The sequence below is a fragment of the Papio anubis genome, chromosome 3 (assembly GCF_008728515.1).
Source record: "Papio anubis isolate 15944 chromosome 3, Panubis1.0, whole genome shotgun sequence".
In the NCBI taxonomy this organism is placed as follows: Eukaryota; Metazoa; Chordata; class Mammalia; order Primates; family Cercopithecidae; genus Papio; species Papio anubis.
The window spans coordinates 82,744,473-82,759,383 of record NC_044978.1 but is presented as its reverse complement, the minus strand read 5'-3'; the positions used below and the strand labels follow the sequence as shown (position 1 = coordinate 82,759,383).

The following is a 14,911-nucleotide window of genomic DNA, read 5'->3' as shown; positions in this document are numbered from 1 at the left end:
TTATACTCATTTTTGCAAAAGGGCTTGCTCTGAGTTTTTACCAAATGTTTCCAAACTGAAATAGAAATCACAGGTTACAAGGAAGTGGAAAAGAAAATTAACATATTTTAAGCAACTACCATGTGCCAGGGTGTTTAATCATTACAATAACTATGAGTAGGTATTCCAAAGAAGGAAACAGACTCTGACAAGTTTAAACAATTTTTTTTTTTTTTTTCTGGCAGTAAGTAAGCAGTCAAGCTAGTTCCTTTTTAATGGATAATAACTAATTATTTTTAACTTTTATTTAAATATACCATATACAAGCAGTTTATAAATCACAAGTGTTTGTTGTTGCATTTTCACAAAGTGAACAAATCCTGTGAAACCAGGCTCCAAATCAAGAGAACAAAAGAACATGACCAGAATCTCAGAAGCCACACCAAGTGTAACCTTTCACTCACAATCCCCTCCCTAGGGTTAACCACTCTCCCGATTTCCAGCACTTCTACCATCAGAGTAGTTTAGATTACAATTGTTTTACTGTTTTTGAACTTTCTGCACACGGAATCATGGAGTATGTACTCTTTTATGTCTAGCTTATTTTTCAACATTGTGTTTGAGCAATTCACTGGTATTGTTACATAGAGTTGAGCTTGCTTATTCTAATATCCCACTGTGGGAACGTACCACAATTTACTTAACCATTCTACTATTAATAGACATTTGAATACTCTGTATGTTTAGCTTTTGAATAGTAGTTCCATGAACATTATTGTACATACGTGTCTTCTAGTACACAAATATACACATTTATGTTGGATATATACTCAGGAGTGTAATTGCTATGTCATGGGATTTGCATTAGAAATCTTGAATCATTGATGTTTTTTTTAGCTTCCAGTTTTCCAAGTGGTTATACCAATGTACACTCTCACCAGCAGCATATCAGAATACTTATGGTTCACATTCATGTCAATAAAGGCATTCTTTGTAGCTAGGCTTCTGACTCCGATACCCAATGCTCCGTTCCTTTCACCTAAATTTCATTTAAAGGTAAGAACTTGGTAACAATTCTTTTTTATAAATTCCATGATTCTTTCTAAGATTTTCATTCGTTGTTCATTGAGTGATTTTCCTTTTTTATACTGGAAAATATATTTGTGCTGAATAGAATTTAGCAGTGTTATCAGGGTATCAGAGGCCTCATGTACATATTTATCTTCAGTAAACCCAGCCTCTTCTATTTTTTCTGCATGGGTAAAAAGAATGGCTGTGTAATTCATCCAAGCATGCCCAAGAAGTTCCTGAAAGAGAGAAGTTAAATAGCTATTGAACTTGAACTATATTCCTCAAACATGAGCAAAGGATTTATTATGGTCCAATATAGATAGCCAGCAGATCCATATTATTATGTTTCTGAAAGCTGATATACGAAGTAGGAAATGAAGACAGGGTCAAGTATTGTAAGCAAATGGAGGGAAAGGGCTTGACTTTCTGAAAAAGGCAGGATTAAACAGATAATTAAATTCTCTCTGTTATTTTGCTATGATAATTGATATATACACAACCTCAAAACTGCATTGCTACATAGATTTTTCAACATTCAGTAATCATTTATACTTGTCTGACTATCTGGCTCCACTTATACTTGTCTGACTACCTGACTCCATTAAAGCCACTGAATTTAAGTCAGAGGACCTTGGTCAAGGGAATTGTTTTATCTTTTACTTTTTGTAGAAATATGTTATCATTATCATTACAAGCATCTACTAAAGACATGAAATTACATAATCTGTTAAGAATCTATTGATTAATCAGGTGACATGTAATGGAAAAGCTAAGATAAAAATACATTTGGTGATTTGGAAGAACCACAAAATATTATTACTATGATTCTCATCTTCCTGAATTCACATGCTTAAAATGGAACACAATTTATCTGATGACTTCCTCTAACGTGGTTGAAAAACACTGAAGAGTGGCGTTCCTTTGTTTTAGTAATATGTGGAAGCTGGTTATGTAATAAATTCTTGTTTGATTAGTGAATATAAGCTGATATAAAGCAGAAGTAACAGCATGTGGCAAATTGTTCATGTAATATGAAAGGCATCTAGAAATAACCCTTGACCTTTTTTGGATATTTCCAAAGTTATATGAAATCACAACGTGACAACAAAATAGCATTCCCTCCATTCCGAATCATACTATTACCAAAATATTTCCAAAACTACTACCAGTTTATAGCAAGAAAAATACAAAATGCCTAGGAATAAACATAATAAGAAACACCAAGACTTCTAATAATCAGAAGAAAGAAAGAAGGGAGAAAAACTAACATTTAGTGCCAGATATTATGCTAAGCACTTTACATGCTTTACCTCATTTGAAGCTTAATGCAATTCTTTGTGGGAGATACTATTATTATCTCCATTATGATGTTGGCAAACTGACTTACAGACTTTGAGTTATATGTATTAACATGAACCCTGGTTTTCAAAAATTATTGAAAATATTGAAAGACAGTCTGGGAAATCATTTTCAATGTACATAAAAATACAGGATTAGAATTTATAATATTGAAAAATTGAAAAGAAAGACAAAAAGAATGAAATAAGTAAGAAAACAGAAAAGGAAGAAAGGAGAAAGGAAGGAAGGAAGGCAAGAAGGCAGGCAATCGGGAGTAAGGAAGGAAGGAATCTGGATATGTAAATCTAACATGAAAATACTCATGAGAACTATGGGACAAAACATTTAAAATTAGAAACATCACAATCATGGTTACCAATTACAACTGATACAGTCTGGCTTTTATCAGAGTCATTTATTTATACATCAGTTTTTACAACTTCATAGTGAACTCTTTGAAGGCAAGATCCATGTCTTTCCATATCAATCAAAGCTTTCAGCACATTGTAAATTCTCAGTAAACATCTGTTAAATTAATTTGGAATTTAGACCCTCATTATCATCTCAAATAGAAGGCTTAGGGTTCTATTTATTTCTTTTCAGGGTTTGGTTTTGAAGTATAATTAATCTTTGTAAAACTTCTTCTTCTTCTTTTTTTTTTTTTTTTCTTTTGCAGTTTATCACCACGAATTTGCCTGTAGTCTAGACTTTCTATTTTCTCTTCAGAGGGACTCTTTCAAGGAATAGGCACAAAATTTTTCATCATATCTGTTCAAAATTTGTCTACGTATACCCACCATAGAATAACTGCATATTTCTATTCCTCCTAAAAATACCCTGCTTAAAGTTTCACGATCAGTATGTTAGGGAATAATTATCGTAATAGAAAGATTCTAAACATTAAAAAATAATTGTTTAAAAAATTAGTATTCATATAATGTCAACATCCCGTTTTGCCTAATGGTAACATAGCAAAATTAGCAGACCTCTTTAGAGTTTGTTGTATATTCAGTATACTGTAACAGATCTGTGCTGGAAGAGGAGTCACAGAGTTGCAAAGTAAATGAACAGTGATGTTATGGGTTGAATTGCATCCTCCCCCAAACTCATGTGTTGAAATTCTGATCCCTAGTTCTTCCGAATGTGATCTTATTTGGAAATAGAGTCATTGCAAACATAATTTATTAAGCTAAGGTCATTAGGGCAAGTCCCTGTCTAGTATGATTGGTGTCCTTATAAAAAAGGGAAACTTGGGCAAAGACGCAAGTCCCAGGAGAGTACCATTCGTACATGAAGATAGCCATCTACAAGCCAAAGAAGGAAGCCTGGAACAGATCTCTCACAGCCCTCAGAAGGAGCCAACCCTGACAACACCTTGATTTCAGCCTTCTAGCCTCCAGAACTGAAAGACAGTAAATACCGATATTGTGGTACTTTGTTACAGCAACCCTAGCAAACTAATGCAAGTGACTACAAAAATTAATACAGTACTAAGTATATTAGATCTGGGTTCTGGGAATACAGTGATCCCCGAATCATTTGCATCAGAATCACCTGTGAGGCTTTCTAAAAATGCATTAGAACCATTAGGGCTAGATCCTGGAATTTGAATTTTATAAAGCACTTTAGATGATTTATTCCTTTTGCAAATATTTATTGAGGGTCTACTTTGTTGTAGGCATGTTCTATGTGGTAGGGACGGGTGTGAAACAAGACAGACATATTCTGTTTACATTTAGTGGAGATTTTTGTGTGCTGAATTAGAAAGGGAGACAGACAGGGAAGAAATACTTTGAATTTGTTTCAATTGCAAATCTGATAGAAATTATGTTAGTACTATAGAGGTGAGCATTTTGCCCATTTTGGGGTGGAGGTGGGAAGTAGGAGTAAAAAGGAAAGATCAGACAAAGTGCCTTGCATGTGATGATGCAGTGACCAGATTCTTAAAAAATACATAGGAATTAACAAAGGAATTAATGTAATCAAGCATGATTGAGATTGTACAGCATTAAGATTTTATTTCTAAACAAGTACAGCTATTGATCTTCAATCACTCTTATCTCTGAAAGTTTATCAAATTTAGAGCCAGACCTGATATTCACCAAGTACATTATGAATATGGTCACACTGATTATCAAATATCAAAATGTTTTCATGCAAATTATTAAATAGCTACTGCTCTTAACTCCTTGAGAGCCATCCTAAACTTACCCTTAGATATATATTGGCTGATGTGTGGACTTGTTATTAAATATTTTTGAGCCCCAGTGACTTAATGGATAAGGTATTTGCCTCCTTAAATATTTTTGAAATATAGTATTGCTACAATAAAAGTGCACATTAAATAAACTATTTTGCATAAACAGTCCTTTCTTGAGTTATATATCACAACACAGAATTATTTTCTTTCTAGGTTAGTACTTAATGAAGTAAATGGTTTAACTTTCGTAGTATTTCTTTTGTTCCTGTTTTTCTGTATTGTAACATTAACATGTTCCCTTTTGGTCTCCACCAGACATTTCCCGTAATTTAAACCACACTCTTATTCAGAGAAAATGAGTAAAAGCACCTAAGGAAAATAGATTTGTAAGCTCCATGCCACTTTAAAGTCCATGTGTTCAGCCACTGGGAAGTTTTTACATATTTATAATTATTTACGAAAGGATGCTCATATCTTAAACTGTGAGAGAAATTACACTTTTGAATTACTGCCAAAACCAGAAGAGAGTGGTTGATTTAGCTTAAAATCTTTAAGTCAATTTTGTCCAGAAAATAGTTGAGTATTTGAAAGTAGTGTTGCTTGCTGAATAGTCTTCATGTTAGTGGCCAAACATGTTCTCTATGGACCCAGAGAAAGAATAATTACAGTTGATTGATACCTCACGTAAAAATCCAAAAGCAAGATAAGTTAATGTAAGTTATCTGGTGTTAATAATTTAAATATAGTACTAAGCTAGATGAAAATTTTACAATCAATCATGAATTGTTTGCTTTCTGAGCGCTAATGGGTATGAGTCCATTTAGTTCTTTTGGGACAACTGGTTAGGATATAAACTTTGTTATCCAGGAACTACGTTCATTTTCCCAGGACCTCACCAGCCCTGCCCCATTTGTTTGTGGTTGATGAAATCATAGCATCTGGACTTTTTAGGGGGAAACTAAAAAAAAAAAAAAAGAAAAGCCAACTATGACATCAACTGAGAAAAAAATTATCATGGAACAGGAGGACAATAAGGACCACTTTTTTTAATACTTTATGCTATTCCCTTACTCTCACCCCACTTAAAACATTACATGTTCCTTTTCAAAGAGCCAAAGCTGAATGATAATTTCTCATTAGGTCAGATCCAGAGAATATTCAACCTCAGAGATCATCTGTATAAACTGCCTCTTTTTACAGATGAGGGTATTGAGGACTTGTGGTGTCAAATGACTTGGCCAAAGTCATAGGACTGATGACTGGCAAGTTTGGATCTGGAACCAAGGTCCCCTGTCTTTCCCACTAAATTGGGGCTTTTCAGTTTAACCATACTAAGCCAGTGAGGATTTTTCCAGATTTTTTTCTAAATTAATAAAAAAGTTACTTCTTATGGTTATAAATCAGGACCATGTAAACTTGATTTTATTCTATTTTCTTCTGAAGTCTACCAGGATAAACCTAAAAAACACCATTTCCTAATTTTAGGATAAGACAAATACTAACAATAAAATAATAATGACCAGAGCTATTTGCTGTGCACTTGCCACGTGTCTGTGCCTAAGCTATATCATTTACTGTTAATAGGGTATTAATCCCACAAGTAACCCAATGAAGTACACACTACTGTCTTTCTCAGCTTACCAGTGAAGTTTAGAGAAGTTACTTGCCCAAGATCACAAAGCAAATAAGTAGCTAAGACTTGAATACTTTAGAACCCATCTCTTAATCTCTATGCTATCTTGCCCGTATATAGTAGTTCATTTGAATGAGTGCTCATTCACAATCTCGGTAGTGATCATAACAATAACAATACTAGTAATACTTTACCATTTTCTGTGACCTTCTGTAAGCAGGTGCAATGCTGAGCATGATGTATTTATTAAATATAATGCTCAGAACTCTTTAACATACATAAAATTATCTCCATATTACAAGTAAGGAACTGAAACCAAGAAAGTTTTAGTAACATTTATAGTCATACAGCTATAAAGTAATTAGGCCTGTTTTAAAACTAAATTCTAACAACTAAACCCATAATCTTAATTTAGTATTTTCAGGCTCTGAATTGGCTTTTCTGAGCTTTTTGTAAACACATTCGTCTGCAACATCAACAGTTCAGTTGTTGATTATGAAATAAAAGTACATGCTTGAAACTTGCTTGTACACAGTAATAATACATAATACCATAATAGTGGGGGGGGGGGCGGGAAATGGACTGTAGGCAATACCTAGGCTCAATTCCTAGTGCAGCTTGGCTGTATGCTAGCTCTTTCCTTGAGGTGACTATATTATATCTTCTCTGATTCATTATTTGTGGGTTTGTAAACATTTAAATGAGATTCCAGATAACATTCATATAAATTCTTCCTTCTATTTCTCGATTTTGGGGATATGACTCACTGGTATCTCCATCATTTTACTGTAAATTAATACAGGCCTAACAAAAATAAAGAAAAAGGGATCATTTGGGGAAAATGTTACCATCGTCACAGCCGGCAGCATATAACTCCTCTGCAAAATATTAAAGTACAAATTGGGGAAGATATTTAAAGAGACAGCAGGGAGGCACGGGAAAGAAGAAGCTACTTCTCTGACTCTGGCTTGGTAGACTCTTTCCACAGAACCAGTTAGTGCCCCTGCAAAGGGGTAAAAGAAAAAAGGCAGGCACTCCATTCTCCATTTTGCATCAGCCAGGAAGAAAAAGAAATCCACAATGTGCCTGAAACCTGAGGACCTAACAGCTTCTTGCTCCTTCCTAACTGCTGCTGGTCCTGTTGAATATTCAGACATTCTGCAACTGCTTCCAGTCTGTGAGCACATACAGATGGCTGCCACCAGCATCTGAGGCACTTTCAGGAAGATCATAAACAGCCAGCCTGTGCTTAAGTGACCATCAATTAAAGACTGTAGCAGAACCCAGGAATAGGTCTGCAGTGCTCCCAGGGATCATAGGCCACTCAAGATTATTAAACCTTGGCTGCTGATTTTCTTGAGAGACAAGTTATTTATTCCAGAAAGAAATATTTGGGATCTGAGCTTTGCCATAGCTCATCTCCTCGCTGCCTTCAATTCCTGAATTGCACACTGATTTGGAAGGCAGCTGTAAGAGAAGACTATATGCCAAACATTGTTTTAAAAGACCAAAGACATGTAGGAATTGAGTTCACATGTATAAAAAGCCTCACAGATATTATTGTCCTATATCCTAAAACTAGTAAAACTTATTTTCAAAATGTATATCATTTATAAGAACCTTTTGGGCTCAGCATAGGTTCATGGTAGGGAAAAATATTGAGACATATGGAGAGAGTCAGGGTAGCTTTTGAAAAAGAATTGTTTATATGTTTACTGAATTTACTGAATTATATCCATTTATAGCCTCAGCTAAATGTTTACTTAATAATAGGTTTAAATGAATGTTTAAGAACTGTCTAAAGATTATACTGATGTAATGGATGCAGGCTTCCCACCACTTGATTTCTACCAGAAACATTGTTTGAAATACAGGCTTTCACAATTTGGAGGAGGCTTTGGGCTTTCTTAGATCCCATATTGTTTCTTAATTGCAATTATCTTCTATTCTTCTTTACTTTTTTATAGCAGGTCCCTGGTTTTTCAGGAGTTGCATGATGAGGACTTTTTTTAATGCTCTTGTCACCCTGATTTTTCCACTAGTTTCTTGTGATTATACATATGGCATTTTTTTTTTTTTCATTTTTAGAAACATACACAGTTACCAAAAAACAATGTGTTTATCTGTCAGGTAGAAGTATCTTTTCTAGTTGAAGGAAAAAAAATCTTCATTAAAACAAAGTAACTATCTTTCTGGGCTGTCACAGGGACTATGTCAGTATAAGCTGAGACTGAACCAAAAGAAGAGCAGCATTTTTACAAGTTCTACTTGAACAGAAAAGATCTGATCACCATTCTGTATAAAGTTTAACTGTGGAGCTTCTAGTAGACCTGGCGTCTCTGAGCTCAGTGACTCATTGAGGTTCCTGAGTAATACTAGTGAAGTCCAGCAGCTATATTTAGATTGACTCAGACGAAGAAATCCACAGATTGAATAGAGCAGCTCAGTGAACAGTTTCCAGGAATTGTTAGTAATAGTCTACACAGGACTGTGTGGACTATTGTTAGTAAGTCCACACATCATACACACACACACGTACACACACACACACATACACACACAAACTCCCAACTCCCTCCATCTCCTAGCTGTGGTCATGCACAGGCCTCTTATCCAGCTGCTCTCCTGGAGACTGGCTGAATAAGTCTCCAACTTAGTGACCTATAACGAATGAACAAACAAACAAATAGGAATAGACCACCAGGGAAAGGTGGCATGTGTTATTTATGCTCAACCTGAGGTCCCTGTGGTCTTCTTATGGCTAGAATGGAGCAGTCACTTATGCTACAGCTGATAAGGCAAGCAAAGAATCTGAAGTTCCAAATTGTTTTCCTGTAAAGAATGCATAACTCTCCCTTGAATGCTCACTATGACTTAAGTCTTATGAAGCCCCCTCTCATTCACTATACTGCTTTGGCACTTAATGCGTTATCTTTTTCTGATTTGTTTATCTAATTTTCCTCTTCTAGACTGTAAACTTTCTGAAGGAAGGGCTCGTGTCTCATTTACCGGTCATTAAGCACTGTTCAGATGCTCAGTAGAGTGTTCAATGACCAAGTCAGTGAATGAGCACCCATTTCTTGGTCAACTATAAGAGATTGTCCCTTTGATGCTGAATGGATGCAAGTCAGCGTTTAAGTTCAGTGGTTCTAAGACCTGACTGTTTTTGAGAAATGCATGGAAAGTTATGAAAATGCAGATATGCAGGCTCCACTCCTGGGAGTCTGTTTCAGCACGTTTTGGATCAATCTTCTTTAACAAACAGCCCAGTTGATTCTGATGCAGACGGTCCAGGGACAACATTTTGCAAACTTATTTGGGTTTTTTGTTCCAGGGGTTTGAGGCTTGGTTAACCTCTGAAATTTAATATCTCATTTTTTTTTCTACGAACCAGTTGTAAAATGACTGATTGGGTTCCTCTGAAGGAAGTCATAAAAATGACTTGGGAAAATCAAATAATTTTACTATTCCTAGGTGACCAACACTTAGTTGTTTAAATTATTATTTTTACCAGGTCATGGTTCTTTACTATTAGGATAATGCCCTCCAAGAGGTAATAATGGCATTAGTGCAATTGCATCTTAGTATTACCTGGATCATCTGGACTGGGTCAGTTACTTCCTGCCCACAGAAAGGTACATCTGCTCTCTGAACCAGGAGTGCAAGGTGGAGACCCTCTTGTCCAAAGTGATGTGCCAGAGCCTCTTTAACTTCCTGTTTCACATGCTTCTTGCTCAGCGTGCTGTGTGGATAACCTGGAGTGTCCAACACTTGGACTTGCAGGGTTACCTCTCGACCCCCTCGACGCATGAAGCTATGGAGGTGACAACTGCGGCCCAGGCTACAACATGTGGTCACAGAACAGGGAGCAAAGCTGCTGTGAAAGTCTGCGCTTCCCAGCAGAATGTTTCCAGCAGAACTTTTCCCACTCTGAGTCATGCCAAAGAGGGCCACGTTGATGATTACCTTGTTGGGGTCTGTCATGGCTGTTGGAAAACAAAGGCATAGCATGCATAATGAGGCTTCTACATTCCCCCAGTGTAAGGTTTCTTACCTGGCCTGGTTGCACTCCAAGTAGGATTTGTTTTCCCTTCATTTGTAGTGACTAAAGCATGGAGGAGGACTGCTCCACTAAAGCGGAGATGCCCCAGTGACAGAAGGGAATGTGGAAATAATATCAGTAGTTTACAATGAGAAGGGAGAGAAGTCAAATACAGATAAGGAAGGATTTAGGAAACAGTAATTGCAGAAAATGAGGGAAAAAAATCCCAAATTACATGAAGATCATATAAACCATGTTTAGGAGAAATATGTTAACTTATCAATGTGATAGGTGAGTTGGTTTAGGAAAAGGTGTTGAAGTTCCTGAGCTCAGGGGCAAAGCTAGCAGTAGTATTTAAAGGTTATTCACTATTGGAAAAGTAAGAATAGAATAGTGGAAGAAGCAACCCTTCTTGCATTTTTAACATCCCCCATCTTCCCACTTCCTGACCTACTGCCTGAATACACAAGTGGTATCTGCAAAAAATCATCCTTCCCGATTTCCTGAATGCTTCTTTCCTATGAAATATAAATAATGTTAAAGACGACTTCTGTTTACCAAATTTTTTTTTTTACAACCAGGGAACATTGGTGAAAATAAAAACTCCTTGTAATTCTGTTATAAAATAATTAATAAATCATCTCTATGGTTCATTAGTGTTAGTGTTGGCTCTTTAACGAAGAAAGTCAAGCCTAACACATTGGGCAGCTCAGTTAGAAGGAAGGAGAATCTTGGGAGACTCTATTCCATGTATAATACCTGTACAGTGGCTGATCCTTTGTACACAGCATAAGCCCCCTATAGCATTTTAAGGTTATTGATCATTTTCACTAGATTTATAAGCAGAGTTACTTGCCAATTGCTAAAACTGACCACGCTGCTGATTCAGAAATAAAGACATTTTAATATTGCACATTTATTATTTTTGCTTATATCTTGTAACTTTACTACACAGTTTTAAGTACTGCAGGTCCTTCTTGTCCTTTAACGTCCCTCACTCCATTATACCCACACCCTAATATGAACACCTTGTAGGAGCTTCATACCTCCATAAAAAGACACTCATTTTGTAGGTTCCCCCAGTTCACACTAGCTCTCCCAGCTCATTCAGTGGTGTCAACTGCAGTGAGATGCAGTCAATTTCTTTTTACTCCTAAATCAGCAGTGTAATGTTTTTAGAAAATTAATTATGCAATCCCAATCCATTTGCTATATTTCACTTACCTTTTCCAGTCTTGAAAATGCTTTCTCCACAAAGACGTCTCTTGCCCTGGCACAGCTGTTCTTTCATATGAACTTTCACCTTCTGATAGCGTTATTGTACCACTCTGGGACTAACACCGTGTGTATTTTATTTAGTTAATCTATTACCAGAGAGCCTCTTAATAAATGATTAGTTGTCTTCCCCTAATCAGCACTGACTATTTTATGACATCTGACAGACTTGTAATTTTAACAGGTACTGAAACATTCTATTTTTAGTATTTTTTTATTTAGTGCATTTCTTATAGGTAACAACTTATTTATAGCATAAAGAAATGCAAGATGGGTATTAAACAGAAATTAGACATTCTATAGCAATGATTACAATTTTTTCATGATCTACAACTAGATCATGACTTCACATCAGTATGTAGTTCATAATACTGTTCAAATTTTTTAAGATAATTCTTTTTGCTATATTCATATAATAAAATGTATTATTTTATCCTAATTTATGAAACCACTGGGATGATTATATTAGCATATGCAGCTTTCATATCAATTAATGAGAGTATATTTAAGGAAAGGAGTACAATTAACTATAACTTGAAGTCAAATACATTTTTTTCTTAACAACTTGGGTTTTATTTTCTTATAAGTACCTCGCGCTAACCGATTGCGCCACTGGAGCCACGGGTTTTATTTTCTTATTGAAAACTCAAATTTTATTTTTTCTACTTCTTAGTGTATTACCCATACTAATTCAAAATATTTTCTTGGTGCTTTAAGTAGTATGGCTATAGTATGATTCGTCTTCTCTTGTATTTCTCAAAAAGTCGATGAAATACGTATTTCTGGGTGAAAGAAACTTGGAGACATCTGGAATGTCTTATGACTTCATGGGCAGAGAGTTAAAAAGTCTTCTTTCTGTGTGGCTATGACAAGGAAAGCATGAACTGGCTTCCTTCATCTGATAAGCACATTGGGTTTCTTGAATGAAGCGGAAAGAATCTCCCCCAGGTGGCAGTAGCAGCCTGTTTCCTAAGAAGTGATTTTGAGCCAGAATTTATTTTAATTTTCTCCCTTAAACTGTAAATGGACATTCTTCAACCATCTACATAAACACATATTAATTGTGTGGCGGATTTTTTGAAGAACAACAAAGCCAAATTTTCTTTGCTTTATTCTTTATAAAACACAGCAAGCATGAACTCTTAGTTTTTCAACAACCCCCCCGCCACGTCTTCAAAGTTACAGTTTAAATAATTTGCTGAATGCAACAGCTAACTGTTTAAAAAATAAAGTTCAGAATTCATGAGCATGATTATAAGTTCCAATAAGACTGAAAATTTTTTGATAATTTTTCATAAGTCTAAAGCAGGTTTTAGATTTGAGTCAATTTAGAGGTCTTATGCAGAATAATTTATTATCACATGATGTTGAAAGCTTGATTTTTTAATCAAGGTGAAAGAACAATTTGAAAAATTACATTTGCACAGACTTGGCTAAATATAATGTAGTAGGGATAAAAAAATGTATTATCTTTTAACAGCTGACTGCCGAATTTCTCTTAGGAAGGATATTGTCTGAGAAAATTGTTTAATTTAGCTACTTGAGGTAGAAAACAGGATCCTGAGAACATGAACTAAACTCGCAGAAATTACTGTAATAGCCAATCTGCTGGTGAAGGGGAAAAGTCAAGAAAAGAGTAGAGAAGATCAAGGTATAAAAGGAGAGAGGGAGTGAGAGGGAGTGAGAGAGAGATGCAGGGAGGGAAGAAGGGAACGGGGAAGGACAGAACAAAGAACTGTGACATTATAGTAGGATAGAAAGTTAGATCTCTCACTTTTGTAAATGTAAAGGGCTAAGGAACTATTTTAGAGTCAGGCACATTTACAGTTTTCTTACATGAAGGTGGCTTTTTATTTTTGTTTTGTTTTTGGTTTTGCTTTTTATTTTATTTTGATGAAAATTAATGGAAAAGTCTAAGTTATACTTCTGTGTTAGCGCAGGACAGACACCACGAAAATTGGAGATTGTAGGATGACATCTGAATTAAAGTAATTTAGAAGAGGCAGAAAGTTAGAGCTAGAAGGACTGGTTAATCCTTTGCTCTGATGATATTTCTTTTCTTAATAAAGAACTCGCAGAAATCATTAGGAGGATATTTAGACTTTCCACAATCAATGAAATGAGATATTTTGGGGTAAGGGTGACTCTAGTTGACAAGCAACTATTGTATTTTAAATTTTATATATGTACACACACATACATACAAACATATGGGCATACATATATATTCACATGTATATATTCATTTATTCATGTTTAGTATGTACAAGTGTATATATAATTTATAATTTACATGTCTTTATACTCAGGAAAATTGTGTCTCTACTCAAATGAGTTTTATTGCAAGTAACTCTTGATATAGCAATTTGATTAAAATGTACTTTCACAGTTTTAGACAAGTTCCCATTTTCATTGGCTTGAATGGTTAATCGTTGGCTCTGATGACATTTATTTTCTTAATAAAGAAGACTTTAAGAGTATTGACCACACAGATTTTGTGTTTAGGATGATCAAATGGCTTTAACCTTTAACCTTGGATAACACTGCACCAAGTTGAGAGGAACACTGGTAAGCTGGTTGTGGTTGGTGCTGACTTGATTAACTCAGTCTGAGCTAGTTTTAGAGTAAGGCATCAAATCTTACTGTTGGATGTTTTAGGACACTGGTCAGCAGTTTAAATCTGGTGGACAGATGGTCTTAATTTGGATGCAGCTTGAAGGTTCTTGAACCAATGAAGAATGGCCATGTCTGGACAGAAATATTTATGAGAATATAAATTTTCAGTCTAAGCTTGGTTGGCTGGTCTTTAGTGAGACTACCAGTCACATCCCCATGCTGGAATGTTTATGATGTTTTTGTTTGGGTTTGTTGTTCTTGTTTGCTTGATTGTTTGTTTTTCTTCTGAGTATTCCGGCATATAATTTTTCAGATTATAAATATATACATTTTAAAAAGCATTAAAAAATACAGAAAGAACATAGAAGAAAATAGAACCACTTTTAAATCTTAATTTCCTGGGGACCATGAGACAGTGTCTCTCTTGACACAACAGGTACATTTCTTTTTGCAATCTACCCATGTACTCCCCTATTTACTCCTCTTCTTTAACAATCACTGCTGAGAGGAATCACACAATTTTGATGAGAGGCATTAATAATGGGAGTATGTTTAGCTTGTGAACTGTGTGGAGGCAAAAGCAATTGTTGGCAATTACTTAATCAGGATATAATATTCTTTTGAGAGAGTACTGTATTTAATTTTCTAAGATCTATTTATAATTTTAGCAATGCTACTAATAGTGAGATGGATTGACAGCTTTTTCTTTTTATCCTGTGTGTCAGATTTTCAAATCAGAAATATGTCAATCGTTTAA

General features: G+C 35.3%; 1 protein-coding gene across 1 annotated transcript; it reads right to left on the bottom strand.

The window, feature by feature from the left end:
* Positions 1-223: 223 nt before the first annotated feature.
* Positions 224-14,020, bottom strand: GIMD1 (GIMAP family P-loop NTPase domain containing 1). The gene is made up of 3 exons (XM_003899062.5): positions 11,488-14,020; positions 9,813-10,207; positions 224-1,286 (listed from the first exon to the last, which is right to left on the bottom strand). The coding sequence occupies exons 1-3, from the start codon at positions 11,552-11,554 to the stop codon at positions 1,026-1,028; spliced, it is 723 nt and encodes a 240-aa protein (XP_003899111.2). The 5' UTR covers positions 11,555-14,020; the 3' UTR covers positions 224-1,025.
* Between the last annotated feature and the right edge of the window lie 891 nt (positions 14,021-14,911).

Excerpts from the sequence above, each read along its gene's own strand:
- GIMD1 (XM_003899062.5), bottom strand. The coding sequence starts at position 11,554 with ATGAAAGAACAGCTGTGCCAGGGCAAGAGACGTCTTTGTGGAGAAAGC. Across the intron at positions 10,208-11,487 it reads CATTTTCAAGACTGGAAAAG|CCATGACAGACCCCAACAAG; the intron begins GTAAGTGAAATA and ends GTTTTCCAACAG. Across the intron at positions 1,287-9,812 it reads ACCCAGTCCAGATGATCCAG|GAACTTCTTGGGCATGCTTG; the intron begins GTAATACTAAGA and ends TCTCTCTTTCAG.